General features: G+C 52.8%; 1 protein-coding gene across 1 annotated transcript in view; it reads left to right on the top strand.

Annotated features, from left to right (window-relative positions):
• The window catches only part of robo1 (roundabout, axon guidance receptor, homolog 1 (Drosophila)), a 325,278-nt gene that overhangs the window by 283,834 nt on the left and 28,207 nt on the right, over positions 1-13,237 (top strand). The window contains exons 11-18 of the mRNA XM_036536220.1: positions 210-381; positions 2,495-2,700; positions 5,582-5,663; positions 6,069-6,237; positions 6,825-6,991; positions 7,816-7,937; positions 10,090-10,324; positions 11,533-11,654. Coding sequence (XP_036392113.1) covers positions 210-381; positions 2,495-2,700; positions 5,582-5,663; positions 6,069-6,237; positions 6,825-6,991; positions 7,816-7,937; positions 10,090-10,324; positions 11,533-11,654 — 1,275 coding nt within the window. The remainder of the gene's footprint in view (positions 1-209; positions 382-2,494; positions 2,701-5,581; positions 5,664-6,068; positions 6,238-6,824; positions 6,992-7,815; positions 7,938-10,089; positions 10,325-11,532; positions 11,655-13,237) is intronic.

Here is a 13,237-nt window from a genome sequence, read left to right as displayed (position 1 = left end):
CAGCAACAACCTCTGAAACAAAAAAACCCCAACCCCTTTCCAGAAAACATTCTTTTCAATAACATGGAACCTGATGAGCAAACAAGACTGCCACGTGATCAAAACCGGATAAAAATGGATTTATCATGCGCTTCATGCTTTTGCGCCTCTGCCTCTGTAGCTCATCTCCTGTCCCTCTGTCCGTGTCCCTCTCCCTCTCCATCCCCCAGAACCTGCTCTTCTCCTACCAGCCGCCCCAGCCCTCCAGCCGCTTCTCCGTCTCGCAGACGGGCGACCTCACCATCACAGACGCCGAGCGCTCGGACGTAGGCTACTACAGCTGCCAGGCCCTCAACATCGCCGGCAGCGTCATCACCAAGGCCCTGCTGGAGGTCACCGACGGTGAGGGAAGAGCCGCAAGGGGGAGGCCCGAAGCCTCACCTCCACAGAGAGGGGACCTCAAAGTAGAGACATGTCCTCCACAGAGAGGGGGGACCTCAAAGTAGAGACATGTCCTCCACAGAGAGGGGGGACCTCAAAGTAGAGACATGTCCTCCACAGAGAGGGGGGACCTCAAAGTAGACATGTCCTCCATTAGAGAGAGTAGACATACTTGCCTCCCTCCCCCTGGGAGAAGAACTGTTTAAATAGATATATACTTTCCCGCACAGTACAGAGATACCTTCAAAATAGAAATGCATGGTCCCATCAAGATTGGAGGTCTCATACAGAAAGGATCTGCAAACTCTGCTCAGGTTGAGAGGGGCCTTCACCAGAGACAGGTCCATAGAGGATTCTTGAAGTAGCTTCTGTTCTTAGCCAAAGCCCAATCCCAGTTAGTGGAATAGTGTCATTTATTAAGACACACAGAAACTGAGAGCGAGAGTTCTGTTTACGGTCTAGCCTAAGAGTAAATGCACTCAGGGTGTTTGGCTTGTGCAGGCAGTTGTGGGGGAGATTGAGGGAGTATTAGCAGTGTCGGACTTGTAACAGTGGCATTATGTAGACTCGGTTGGGCTGTGATTAGGTAAGTTAGAGGAGTACTGTCTGGGCAGTTTAATCTGTCTGTCCTCGGATGTCCTCTGCATTGTAGACTAGCTGACTCATTCTTCTATAGGAGACCGCTGGGCTGTTTCCTCCATGTACTCCATGTATAAGACAGTGGCATGGTGTTTTCCTGTTGAGAATTGCGGCCGGGTGTCTTCCACACTCAGCGGTTTCTCATCTGTGGCGAGAGCCGGGTTCAGCTGCTAATTGCTGTTGGAATCAATACAGAGATCCGTCCCTAGGCAGGCGGCCCCTCCCCTCACCCCCGTTCCCATAGTGACCGAACATAAGGTTGCCTGTTTCCCCACCGATATTTTGACCGCGTCTCTCCATCCCAGGCTGATGGAGGGAGGGGGGACCAGATGTCTCCCTCGGTGACGCGTTCTGGTGGGGACTGGCAGAGCGACAGATAAATAATAACAGTTATTAAGGCAGAGAGACTGGCTTCAAGGCCGCCTCCTCTCTGTAGGCAGATCTGATAATAACACCATCACCAGCACCCAAGACCGCGGAGGTGACGGTCAGCGCATTGTGCATCTGTGTGTGTTTGCGCTTAACATATAATGTACACACACACACACACACACACACACACGTGCGCGCGCACTCATACACATATACATACATACACATGCAACTTTGACTCCTAATATATTCATGGCAAGTCACGCCTCTTAGCGGCGCGAGCGAGAAGCACTTAGTTATCAGTAACAGTAATGGCAGTAACAATAGAAGCGGTAATCTGCAATAGGAGGGATGTGATGGTAGGCCTCCTCTCTGCATGTAATGAAAAAGGAAATGTCTGCGTGACGTTTGTAATTTAATTTATGCGGCTCTGCGCAGTTCCGTGTTCTTGTGGGGAGCACCCCTAAAGCAGTTGTGGGGGGGTGGGGGCGGGGGTTGTATGTTAATCGCAGTGCGCTGCTTCAGCCTTTGGGCGTTTCCATGGTGGTTTTCTCCTCAGTTTGATTTGAAATGCTCATGTCTGCGCCTCCAGGAGTCTGGTGCAGGAAGATGAAGACCTGTATGGTAGTACGGTTTTTTTTTTTTAATTTTAATTTCCCTGCATTTGTTTGGCTAAGGTCAACTCCTGCTGCCCAGTGATTAGGAAATGGCTTCCAGTTGTGGAAATTGGATTGTATTTTCTCTCTCCTGGTGTTCCTTTTTCACACAGCGAATAATTCTGTTTTTTTTGTCCTTCTTCCTCTATTGTTCTGTTTGTGTGCTCACCTGTCCTTCCCTCACACCCTTTCCTCTCTCTCTCTCCCTCTCCCTCTCTTCCTCTGCCCCTCTCTATCCCTCCCTCCCTCTCTCCCCCCACTCCCTCCCTCTCTCTCTGTCTCTATCCCTCTCTCCCTCCCTCTGTCCCCCCTCTCTCTCTCCCTCCCTCCCTCCCTCCCTCTCTCTCTCTCTCTCTCTCTCTCTCTCCCCCTCCCTCTCTCTCCCTTCCTTCCCTCTCTCCCTGCAGTGGTGTCGGACCGGCCCCCTCCAGTGATCCGCCAGGGCCCAACGAACCAGACAGTGGCGGTGGACGGGACGGTGGTCCTGAGCTGCCTAGCGACAGGCACCCCGACCCCCACCATCCTGTGGAGGAAGGACGGGGTGCTGGTCTCCACTCACGACTCCCGCGTGAAGCAGCTGGAGACGGGTGCGCTGCAGATCCGCTACGCCAAGGTGAGGACGCTATGCTCACAGCCGGCGGAGCCCCACACCGTTACACAACATTACATTACATTACATTACATTACGTGCATTTAGCAGACGCTCTTATCCAGAGCCACTTCCAGCACAATAGAACAGAAGTGTATCCATTCAAGTTGATCAACAGTGTCAGACCAGGCTGACAACATTCCCAGACCAGTGATTGCGGGCATAACACCATTCAAGCCCTACCACAAGTTAACTTGTGTGACCTGACCAGGCAACGGAAGCCAGGTATACCATGATACATCGGTCACAAGAACACAGAATCCAAAATCCATCACAACACTACACGTAAAATAAAGAGCATGTACTACAAGTGGCAGGCGTTAGGGCATGGGGATTGAGGTGGAAGCGAGATGCAGTCTGGAGAGGCGGGTCTTCAGTCTGCGTCGGGGTCCGAGCGCGGTCCCACACCAGCGTCCTCACGCCCACAGATCTGCAGAGCCGTGTAGGAGCCGCAAGTCACTTCCCGAGACTCCACTGGTGCCCGGACGCTGCTCGTTGCCGCGGTAATACCCGGCAACCCCTGCATGAAATCAATTCATCCAGGCGCAATCGCTTGATAAAATCATCCTCTTGGGGGCTGCGCGTACGTGTGAATAATGTATATACCGGTCTGTGCGAAGCTGCCCGGTAACGCAACACTGCAGCCCCATTGTACTAGGTATGTGCTCATTTCCCCCAGGGAGTGCATGTCTTAAAGGATGTTCCATTCATAAGAACGCCGTAAGTGTGAAAATTGAATGATAATCTCTGGATACTCCATAATCCCTGTAAAGCGCAGTACTCAAGATGATTTCTGCATCCATTATGTGATATTAACACAAAGAAAAAGGCTTTTTACCAGGCAGTTTATACAGGGAAGAGTCTGCAGATGTAAATATTTTAATCCCTTACCTGAATGAGGGGAGCTGTCTCCATTACTCTTACCCTTAATCAAACTTGCAGTAACACATACTGATAATTGCCTCATATTTCAGTGCGCCGGAGACACTGTGGTGAGTAGCATGCATAAGAATGCCACCATTCCTGCGTTAGGCTCTCACAGTTTCACCTAATTATGCAACAAAGAGAGTCCCTCAGTTTTCACATGGCTGCTCCAGCACCTGCTAACATATCAACAAGCCTTTAAACGGCTCACCGTGCTCGCAAGCGCGGAAAAATTAACGCTTCGAATTAAATCTCGCCTGCATACCTGTCAACCCACTCTGTATAACCCACCGCTGTGACGCAGAAAACCAAGTGTGGATTTTTTGGAATGAAACTGGCATTATGATGTAATTGAAAATGTCAGTGACAGTAATATAATATATAGACAAAGTTCATGTTGGGAACAGCTTTTTAACACAAAATAAGTTGTAGTGTTTTTCACATAAATATGATTTACTCAGAAATGCCACCTGGCAGTTTTTTTGGTGTTCTTGTGTTTTGTCTGTGTTTTCAACTTCCTCCAAAGGTAAATTACTGTTACATTACATTATTAGCATTTACAATTTTATCCACAGCTGGATATTTACTGAGGCAATTGTGGGTTAAGTACCTTGCCTAAGGGTACAGCAGCAGTGCCCCAGCTGGGAATCGAACCGGCAGCCTTTCGGTTACGAGTCCCGGCCCTCACCCCTATGCTTTTCTGGCACCCTAAATTGGCTGCATCTCTGGCTGCGAGGCCACGCCCCTCCCGCCCCTCTCCGTGCCGCAGCTGACACCGCCCCCCCCTTGTCGAGCTGTCCATCACGGCAGTTCAGGGGCGAGGAGAGGCAGCAACCCGCGTGAACCCGAACTCACACCTCCGCCGCTGTCAGTCAGAAGGCGCGGAGTGTGACGTGCTGCCGGGGGGGAAGAGACGGAAGAGTCGCTGTCCCCTTCGGTGGGAGGGGTCAGAGGGCGCGTCAGGCTGCTCCGTCGGAGCCGTGTTTTAATTAACGCGGACGAGCCGCGTGCTGACAGGCCTCCTCTGATCTCCCTCCGAATGAGAATACCGCCGCTGCCGCTACCTTCCCGGCTCCTCCTCGGGCGGTGGGGATTAATGAAGCCATCGTTTACCCACACAGTGCGTTTCGCTGCCGACTTCAATATGCGCTCTCTTTTTCTTTCTCGATTGTGAAAATATTTTCACATCCTTAATTGACTCACCGTTTTATGAAAGTATTGCTACATTCAATCATTCGCAGCCTCCAGTTACAAACATTTCCTCAGGTACACATAAGCACGTACGTGCATACACACAGGCACGTGTGTCTGTGACGGAAATCCAGCCCGTTCCTTGTAGTTGTTTGTTAGCCTCCTCTCTCCTTCGCTTTGTGATTGACTGTGACAGTCTGGCTACTGAACTTTGGCTTGCCTTTATGATTGATTGATTGATTTCTATTTAAGTGTCATACGCACTATGGTGGCCAGCGCGTAAGGGCTTGTTAGACACGATTAAACAGGAGTAAATTCATCGGGACTGGCACAGTTAGTCTCTCTTGCTTTTGTTTGGAGTGAGGGTTGTGGCATTACCATGGCGGCGGTATCCAGGTGACACCTGATTGTCAGTGAAAAGTGGTTGTGGGTGGGTGGGGGGAGTACCAGTGCTTTGGCTTATCCATATTCAAGCCACATTACACATGCAAGCATTGTCTGTGATTGCTTTTCCAACCCACAGAGATTTTCAGTCATTTTCAACAGTTTGCCTCTTTTTTTTCCCCACCACCCTTCCCTCTCTCTTCCTCCCCCTCTGTCCCTCCCTCTCCCTCCTCTCTCCCTCCTCTCTCTCTCTCTCTCTCTCTCTCTCTCTCTCTCTCTCTCTCTCTCTCTCTCTCTCTCTCTCTGTCTCTCTCTCTCTCTGTCTCTCTCTCTCTCTCTGTCTCAGCTGGGAGACACAGGCATGTATACCTGCATTGCCTCCACCCCCAGTGGAGAGGCATCCTGGAAGGCCTACCTGGAGGTTCAAGGTAATCCCCCGCTGGCCAACGGCTGCAGAGCCCAGGAGAGAAGGGGGAAGGGTGAAGCCATACAGCACATTAGACTTGATGTGAAACATGCTTAAGTCTGTAAATGCTTGGGCGCCATAGATTTAAGCCGTGGCTGAGCCAGGTGGATGTGAGGGAGGCACACCTGAGCGAAAATGTTTCTGACACACTCTTTGTTCTCACACCACTACACAAAGCCAAAGGGCGCTGAAGGGTGCAGGGCTTTATGACACATAATCCAGTCACAAAACCATTGTAAGATGTGTCTGTCCCTGTGGCAGATTGGTTCAACATGTCTGTATGGGTTTACCTTCTCTGTTTCTCTACACTTCCTTCTCTGTCCCCACCTTGATCATGTGACCCCCTTTCCCCTCCTCTCTTTCCCAGAATTCGGAGTTCCAGTACAGCCGGGCAGACCCACGGACCCCAATCTGATCCCCAGCGCCCCGTCCAAACCAGAAGTGACGGATGTCACTCGCAGCTCTGTCACCCTGTCCTGGAAGCCCAACCTTAATTCTGGAGCCACGCCCACTTCTTATATAATTGAGGCCTTCAGGTCAGTAGATGACTGACTCTGTGTGTGTGTGTGTTTATGTGTGTGTTTTGGTGCTACAGGTCCATTCTTCACGCTAGCATGCCTTCCTGACTAAATCATCTGAAATGCACTCACATAGTCAGTGTCCCTGTCCCTTTTCACTGCTCTGACACAGCTGCCAGCCGAGTCTCACTGTGACCACAGCAGAGAAGTCCAAATTGGTCAGGGCACTGCTGATCTGGGAACAGCCTCATCTGGGAGGCGTTAGTGACTGTCCTGCCTCACAGCAGTCTTTGTATCTGCTTTTTGCATGTGTGGGGCAGCAGTGTGGCGAAGTGGTAAGGAGCAGGGCTCGTAACCAGAAGGATACTGGTTCGATTCCCCGCTAGGGCACTGCTGTTTTACCCTTGGGCAAGGCACTTAACCCACAGTTGCCTCAGTAAAAAGCCAGTGGTATATGGATAAAATGGATAAAAATGGAAAAAATTGTAACCTGCTGTTTGTGAGTCACTCTGGATAACAGCGTCTCCTAAATGACAGTAATGTGTTGTAATGACGCGAGTGTCCCCCTGTCCCCCTGTGCCCCTGTGCCCTGTGCCCACCCACAGTCACGCCTCCGGGAGCAGCTGGCAGACGCTGGCGGAGCACGTGAAGACGGAGAGCTTCGTGCTGAAAGGCCTGCGGCCCAGCGCGGTCTACCTCTTCCTGGTGCGGGCCGCCAACGCCTACGGCCTGAGCGAGCCCAGTCCCATCAGCGACGCCGTCAAGACACAAGGTACCGGGAGCGTTCCCCGCTTTTCACCCCTCCCGCAACCACGGCCCCCTCCCCCTCCTGCATCCACGCCCCCTCCCCCTCCCGCAACCACGGCCCCCTCCCCCCTCCTGCATCCACGCCCCCTCCCCCTCCCGCAACCACGGCCCCTCCCCCTCCCGCAACCACACCCCCTCCCGCAACCACACCCCCTCCCCCTCCCGCAACCACGGCCCCTCCCCCTCCTGCATCCACGCCCCCTCCCCCTCCCGCAACCACGCCCCCTCCCCGTCCCGCATCCACGGCCCCTCCCGCAACCACGCCCCTCCCCCTCCCACAACCACGCCCCCTCCCCCTCCCGCAACCACGGCCCCCTCCCCCTCCCGCATCCACGGCCCCTCCCCCTCCCACAACCACGGCCCCCTCCCCCTCCCGCATCCACGGCCCCCTCCCCCTCCCGCAACCACGCCCCCTCCCCCTCCTGCATCCACACCCCCTCCCCCTCCCGCAACCACGCCCCCTCCCCCTCCCGCAACCACGGCCCCCTCCCCCTCCCGCATCCACGGCCCCTCCCCCTCCCGCAACCACGGCCCCCTCCCCCTCCCGCAACCACGCCCCCTCCCCCTCCCGCAACCACGGCCCCTCCCCCTCCTGCATCCACGGCCCCTCCCCCTCCCGCAACCACGGCCCCTCCCCCTCCCGTAACCTCGCCCCCTCCCCGCAACCACGGCCCCCTCCCCCTCCCGCAACCACGGCCCCCTCCCCCTCCCGCAACCACGCCCCCTCCCGCAACCACGCCCCCTCCCCGTCCCCATTCACTGACCCTGGTGTGTGTTTTTTCCTGGCAGACATCCCGCCCACTAGCCAGGGTGTGGACCACCGGCAGGTGCAGAGGGAGCTGGGAAATGTAGTCATCCACCTGCACAACCCCACCATCCTGTCGTCCTCCTCCGTCAGGGTGCAGTGGACGGTAAGCCCCTCCTCGCTGTCCAGTGGCACGCTCTACCCTCCTGCTGTCTGTTGCACGTAGAAAAGAGTCTGTTCTTACACACATGCATGCCTGTCTGCACACACATTTCACCAGTGCTGCGCTAATGGTTGTGAACCATGTAATGACACATCACTACAAGCCTTGTCATGATTCTTGTGAAGAGGGTATAAGGAATTAGATATTCTTTAGAGTTGTGCTGGAAATTGAAGTAGGCTTAGCTCTGTAAAGACATTGAATTACGTTTTTGTCAATTAGCAGACGCTGTTATCAAGAGCGGATTATGTAGATAGGTTACAGTTTTATGCATTTATACATCTGGATATTTACTGCAGCAGTTGTAGGTTAGGTACCTTGACCAAGGGTACAACAGCAAGTTCCCCAAGAGGTTACAAGTCCTGCTCCTTACCGCTATGCCACACTGCTGCTGATTATGAATGAAGATAAAACTTTGCTGTGTAATGCTGGAATGGATGCTCTTTGAGGACAAGGCTGGTGTTGAGGCAGTCCCAGAACAAGCAGCACAGCAGAGCACAGAGGTGACACTGGAAGCCTGTCAAATGCCGCTTAGCGTCCATCTGGTGCTGGGACCGCTTAGCGTCCAGGGTCGTTTAGAGCCGGCCAGCGCTCACGCGAGAGAGAGGGGGGGGGAGAGGGGTGGAGAGAGAGAGAGAGGGGGAGAGAGAGGGAGAGAGAGAGAGAGAGAGAGCAAGGTGTCTCTTTCCTGAGAACAGAAGCCCAGCTCCACAGCAGGCCAGTCAGAACAGAACGGGCTTCTGTGCGCGTGCCAGGCTAACGGCCTGCGATACTGGAAACACTGGAGCGATGTTAAAATAATACGGGGGGAACTCAGACAGGCATCCAGCGAGCGCACGCTGCCAGAAATGGTTCACAGATGTGGGAGGAGGCGCTGGCGGTGTCCTCACATGGGGGTGTAAGGTGTACCGATCCGCTGGATGTGCCCCTGCAACCACCGCTGTGGTCCCTGGGTAACGGCGAGAGGTGCACCCCGCATGAGGTAGAATGATTGGTGATGTTTTTCATTGGTCACCCTTACGTCCCTGTCAGTGGGTTCAGGGGAGGGGGAAAACTAAGGTAACCTTCAGGGAAAGCCTCAGAGTTAACCTGTGTGATCGGAACATTCTAGAAACGGACTGGACTTTTCCCCACAGCAAGTTCTTGCAGAGCCGGGCAGCACAATTAGAACCATACACTTGTTATTCCTTGTTCCCGTTTTAACGCAATCATTTCAACGTGAAGCGAGATCCAAACTGAATGAAAAGGAGATGTTTACCTCAGAGCCGGAATCTCTGTGCCCACAGATCGGAGTTTGGGAGTTTGGCATGACTGTTCTTACGCAGGTTCCTCCAGCCAGGCCCAGAGGATGCCCGGCCAAGCCTAATCAGGACCACCTGAACCGACGGCAGCTTTTATTGGGAGGAATAAAAAAATATCATTAAAAATTTTACAAGCGTGTACTGTTTTTCCTCCCCTCCATGTGCAGTGCGCTGCTGCTCGGAGATTAGCATCAGAAATACATGCTCAAAACAGCCGCAAAAGAAAACTGTAATGAGTGATCCGCCTGGAGCAGTGTAGCACAGGCGAGAGAGAGCCAGCGGGGTCAGTGTCCTTCATCTTTATCTGAGCTTTCTGACAGCGTCTGTCCTGCAGGGTAGCATAACACGAGTACGAACTGCATCATGGGTAGTCAAGGTGGGGAGAGGGATGGAAGGCAGCGAGACGCAGCACTGTCACCTGGTCACGTGATCGGTTGTTGGAGCCGGCCCCCCGGCAACCCGATCCAAGAGCGCCAGCCAGGGCTAACCGTTCTGGAGAGCGCGGGCTGGATCTAACCAGCGCCAGACTCTGAGGAACCTCTGGGCGATGACCTCATGGTGCGGTTTTCACAGGCCGATGCGGCCTGGAATTTTAACTCTCGTCTGGCTGGGATCAGCAGCGGGAGGTGTCGGCAACTCCCCCTCTGTGTGAGGGCCTCTATTATTAGCGTTATTTTACTGTTGTGTTTGTGTATATATAATTAAGTCTACCTGTATAGTGTCTACCGCTAAGCGTCAAACTGAGCAGTAATTCCACTGCTGCATGTCTGTGCCGCTGTTCTTCATTCTGCCACCAGGTGGAGCAGCAGTCCCAGTACATCCAGGGCTACAAGGTCATGTACCGCCCCTCTCCGGACGGGGGGCAGCCGCGGGGGGAGTGGAGCGTTTTCGAGGTGCGCACGCCGGGCGAGGACAGCGCCGTGGTCCCTCAGCTGAAGAAGGGCGTCACCTACGAGTTCAAGGTGCGGCCCTTCTTCAACGAGTTCCAGGGCATGGACAGCGACGTCAAGGTGGCCAAGACGCTGGAGGAAGGTGAGAGGCCAGCGGGCGGATGCACTTCCTGTGCGCGGGAGTGTGTGTGTGTGTGGGGGGGGGGGGGGGGGACCGGGCGGGACCGGGAGGAGGATAAGACCGCCGTGAGAAAACCGACTCAGACGCGCAGTATAATTACAGAACTAAGTGCTCTTGGGGTGTGGAGGCTTAGCAAATGTGCTGGGATGTGATTGTTGGACATACTCAGAGTTCACAGGGTGGGGGTGTGTCTGTGTGAGACAGTGGGAGGTGGAGGAGAGGAGGAGGAGGAGTGTGTGTGGGGGTCGGTAGCGTGCTCTCATGCGTAGGCCATTACTGGAGCTGCGTTTCTGTTTTGATTTGCTTTTTTCCCCCTCGCGCTGCCCTGTCACAGTACAGTAGGAACAGACTGATTACTTCAGTAATTGTTTTCTGACTCTGTACACGGTGCTCCAACCCCAGCGAGCTGATACGTCTGCATTCATTACCCGTGATCACGATGTGATGAAACGCTTTACGCCGTGTTTGTAATTGATTCGGTTTAATTATACTCATCGCACTGACGTGGCTGCAGAGGCACGCAGAATGCTTTAAACGTTAGCAAATTAAATTCTGTCAAAGGACGAATGAACAAGCAGTTTGTAGGGTTTTGCGTTAGCTTCTGTGTACCAGATTTTATACTGTACTTATTGAAATTCTGTCATTGTTGGTGTCCTTTTTCAGGAGATGAAAGCTGCAAAATAAATATCTGCAAATATCATATCTGCAGAGGCTTTGCACATCCATGGCGGTGCTGATTGCACAGTAGTTTTTGAAGAGCAACAGACAGTCAGAGATTTGCAGCAACATCACTGCTATAACCAGCCGATTCCTGTGTGTGAATGTGTTTCCTCATACTGCGTAATCTTCTGCATACATCATTTAAAAATTAAACACAAAATGATGCAGTTCTTTGAGAAGAGCAGTCTCTTGGGAAGAGACACATATGCTGGTTAGAGTGGGCTATGGGCGGGGCTTTCAGAGCAACAGCCGCAAACCGGGGAAGAAGCGTCTTAATGACAGACTTAGGAATAATTTGGAATGGCTTAAAAATAAAGCTCGTCCCTTCAAGTCCAAAGTTGACGGCGGTGTGTGGGACATTTGCAGAAAACATAATCGGTAGAGGGAAGTGAAGAGGAGTTTGCACGTGTCTTTCTTGACTGTTTGCATGTCTTTATTTCCTGTCTCAGCCCCCAGTGCTGCCCCCCGTGGGGTTACCGTGACAAAGAGCGATGACAATGGGACGGCTATCCTGGTTTCCTGGCAACCGCCTCCCGAGGAGGAGCAAAACGGGGTGGTTCAGGAGTACAAGGTAATAAGAGACCTGGCAACAGTGGAGTACCACCAGCGGAAATCCAGGGAGAGACTGGGATGCAGGGAGAGGATGTAGCAGTTAACTAAAGCAACACAAAACAACCTGAGGCACACTGACAATGTATAGACAGATTCTGACCCCACGCACTCCCCCTGGTTCACTGGCTCCACCGGTTGAGGTTAGGGCGAGGTTTAGATGAGTTTATTTCAGACCAGATGTTGGGGGGCTCAGACTAACCGGGAGTGACTGAGAGTGAGTGCAGAGAAATCTGTGGGGAAACGGGGCCATCTGCTGGAGAAAATGAGCATTTCCATCTCCCCGCAAAGGCAGCATGTTTGCGTGCTGGTTGTGGTTGCACTAAAACTCTTACTGTGGGCAGTACATACATAGATTTTTAAACAGTCTGCAATGAACAGTTTACACAGGGCATAAACAGAGCATTTGTAGGGTCAGCGTACAGAGTGCTCCCAGTACTATACTGTGGCCTCTACAATATATGAGTGCAAATAGCTGCACATACAGCCCAGTGGTTTTACGCTAGCATGTATTCAGTTGACGAACGTTCTTATCCGTAGTGACTTAATAAAAGGCAGCTGTTTTTCTCCAGTGTCCCCAAAGATTTGTAAGCTGTTGAAATACACTTTTCTTCCTAGCCAACTGTATTAATCATTATTAATCTGTGATTCGAGGTACAAGATGTAAAAGCAAATGTCAGTGGTCATTTTTTCGACTCAGTGCAATGTAATTTCTCTAGAAATGACAATTTATTCAGTACCTGCTCTGAGTACCACCAGTGTACATTACCCAGCCTTACCTCGTCCCCTTTTAATTAATACGAGCCTTTTATTTTTCAATTCTTTGGGAAGAAAAGGAAATTGAAATGAGAGAGAGCCATGCGGGAGAGGACAAAGGGGGACGGTTGTGGTGTCGTGGGTGACGGGAAGGAGCGGGTTTCTCTCTCCGTCTCTCTCTGAAGCGCACGCTTTCTCCCGAAGGCGCCCCTTTTGTGCACCCCTCAATCTCATCGTCGCTTCCCCCACGCGGGATCGGTGGAACAGGGCGATTAACCCGTGCCGTCTCACTTAATCGCTCCGTTCCCGCCGCCGCCCATCATAAGAGTGCTATCCCTCTCTCTCTCTCTTTCTCTCTCTCCCCCTCTCCCCATGAGCCTCGCTCCACCAGCATCTCTCCCTCCCCTAATATCATATTCCACACGAGCCCCACCGTTTTAATTGGAAAGGTTTTTGTGCCTGGATTTGCAGGTTGGTGTTGAAAGGGGGGGAGTAGGGGGGAGTAGGGGGGAGGAGGGGGGGTACACGGCACAGCCAGTCTAAAAAGTTAAGCCACTGTTAATTTTCCAGGTAAATGTTTTCTGGCGATAAGGTTTAGTGTAATTTCATGGCTGTTAAATCCGGCGCTGGATGATTCTGAGCGCATTATGCCTCCATTTCCCCGCCAGCACGTTTTGACTCCCGCGCAAGCGCCGGGGCCGCCGAGATCGCCCGGCTCTCCGGGATCCGATACCAAACCCCCCGCCACCACCGCTACCACCGCTCAAACTGGAGCCTTGTGTTAACACA

This window comes from Megalops cyprinoides, chromosome 9 (genome assembly GCF_013368585.1).
Source record: "Megalops cyprinoides isolate fMegCyp1 chromosome 9, fMegCyp1.pri, whole genome shotgun sequence".
Taxonomy (NCBI): Eukaryota; Metazoa; Chordata; class Actinopteri; order Elopiformes; family Megalopidae; genus Megalops; species Megalops cyprinoides.
Note: the sequence above shows the minus strand (reverse complement) of the source record. Positions and strands in the feature narration are given on the sequence as shown.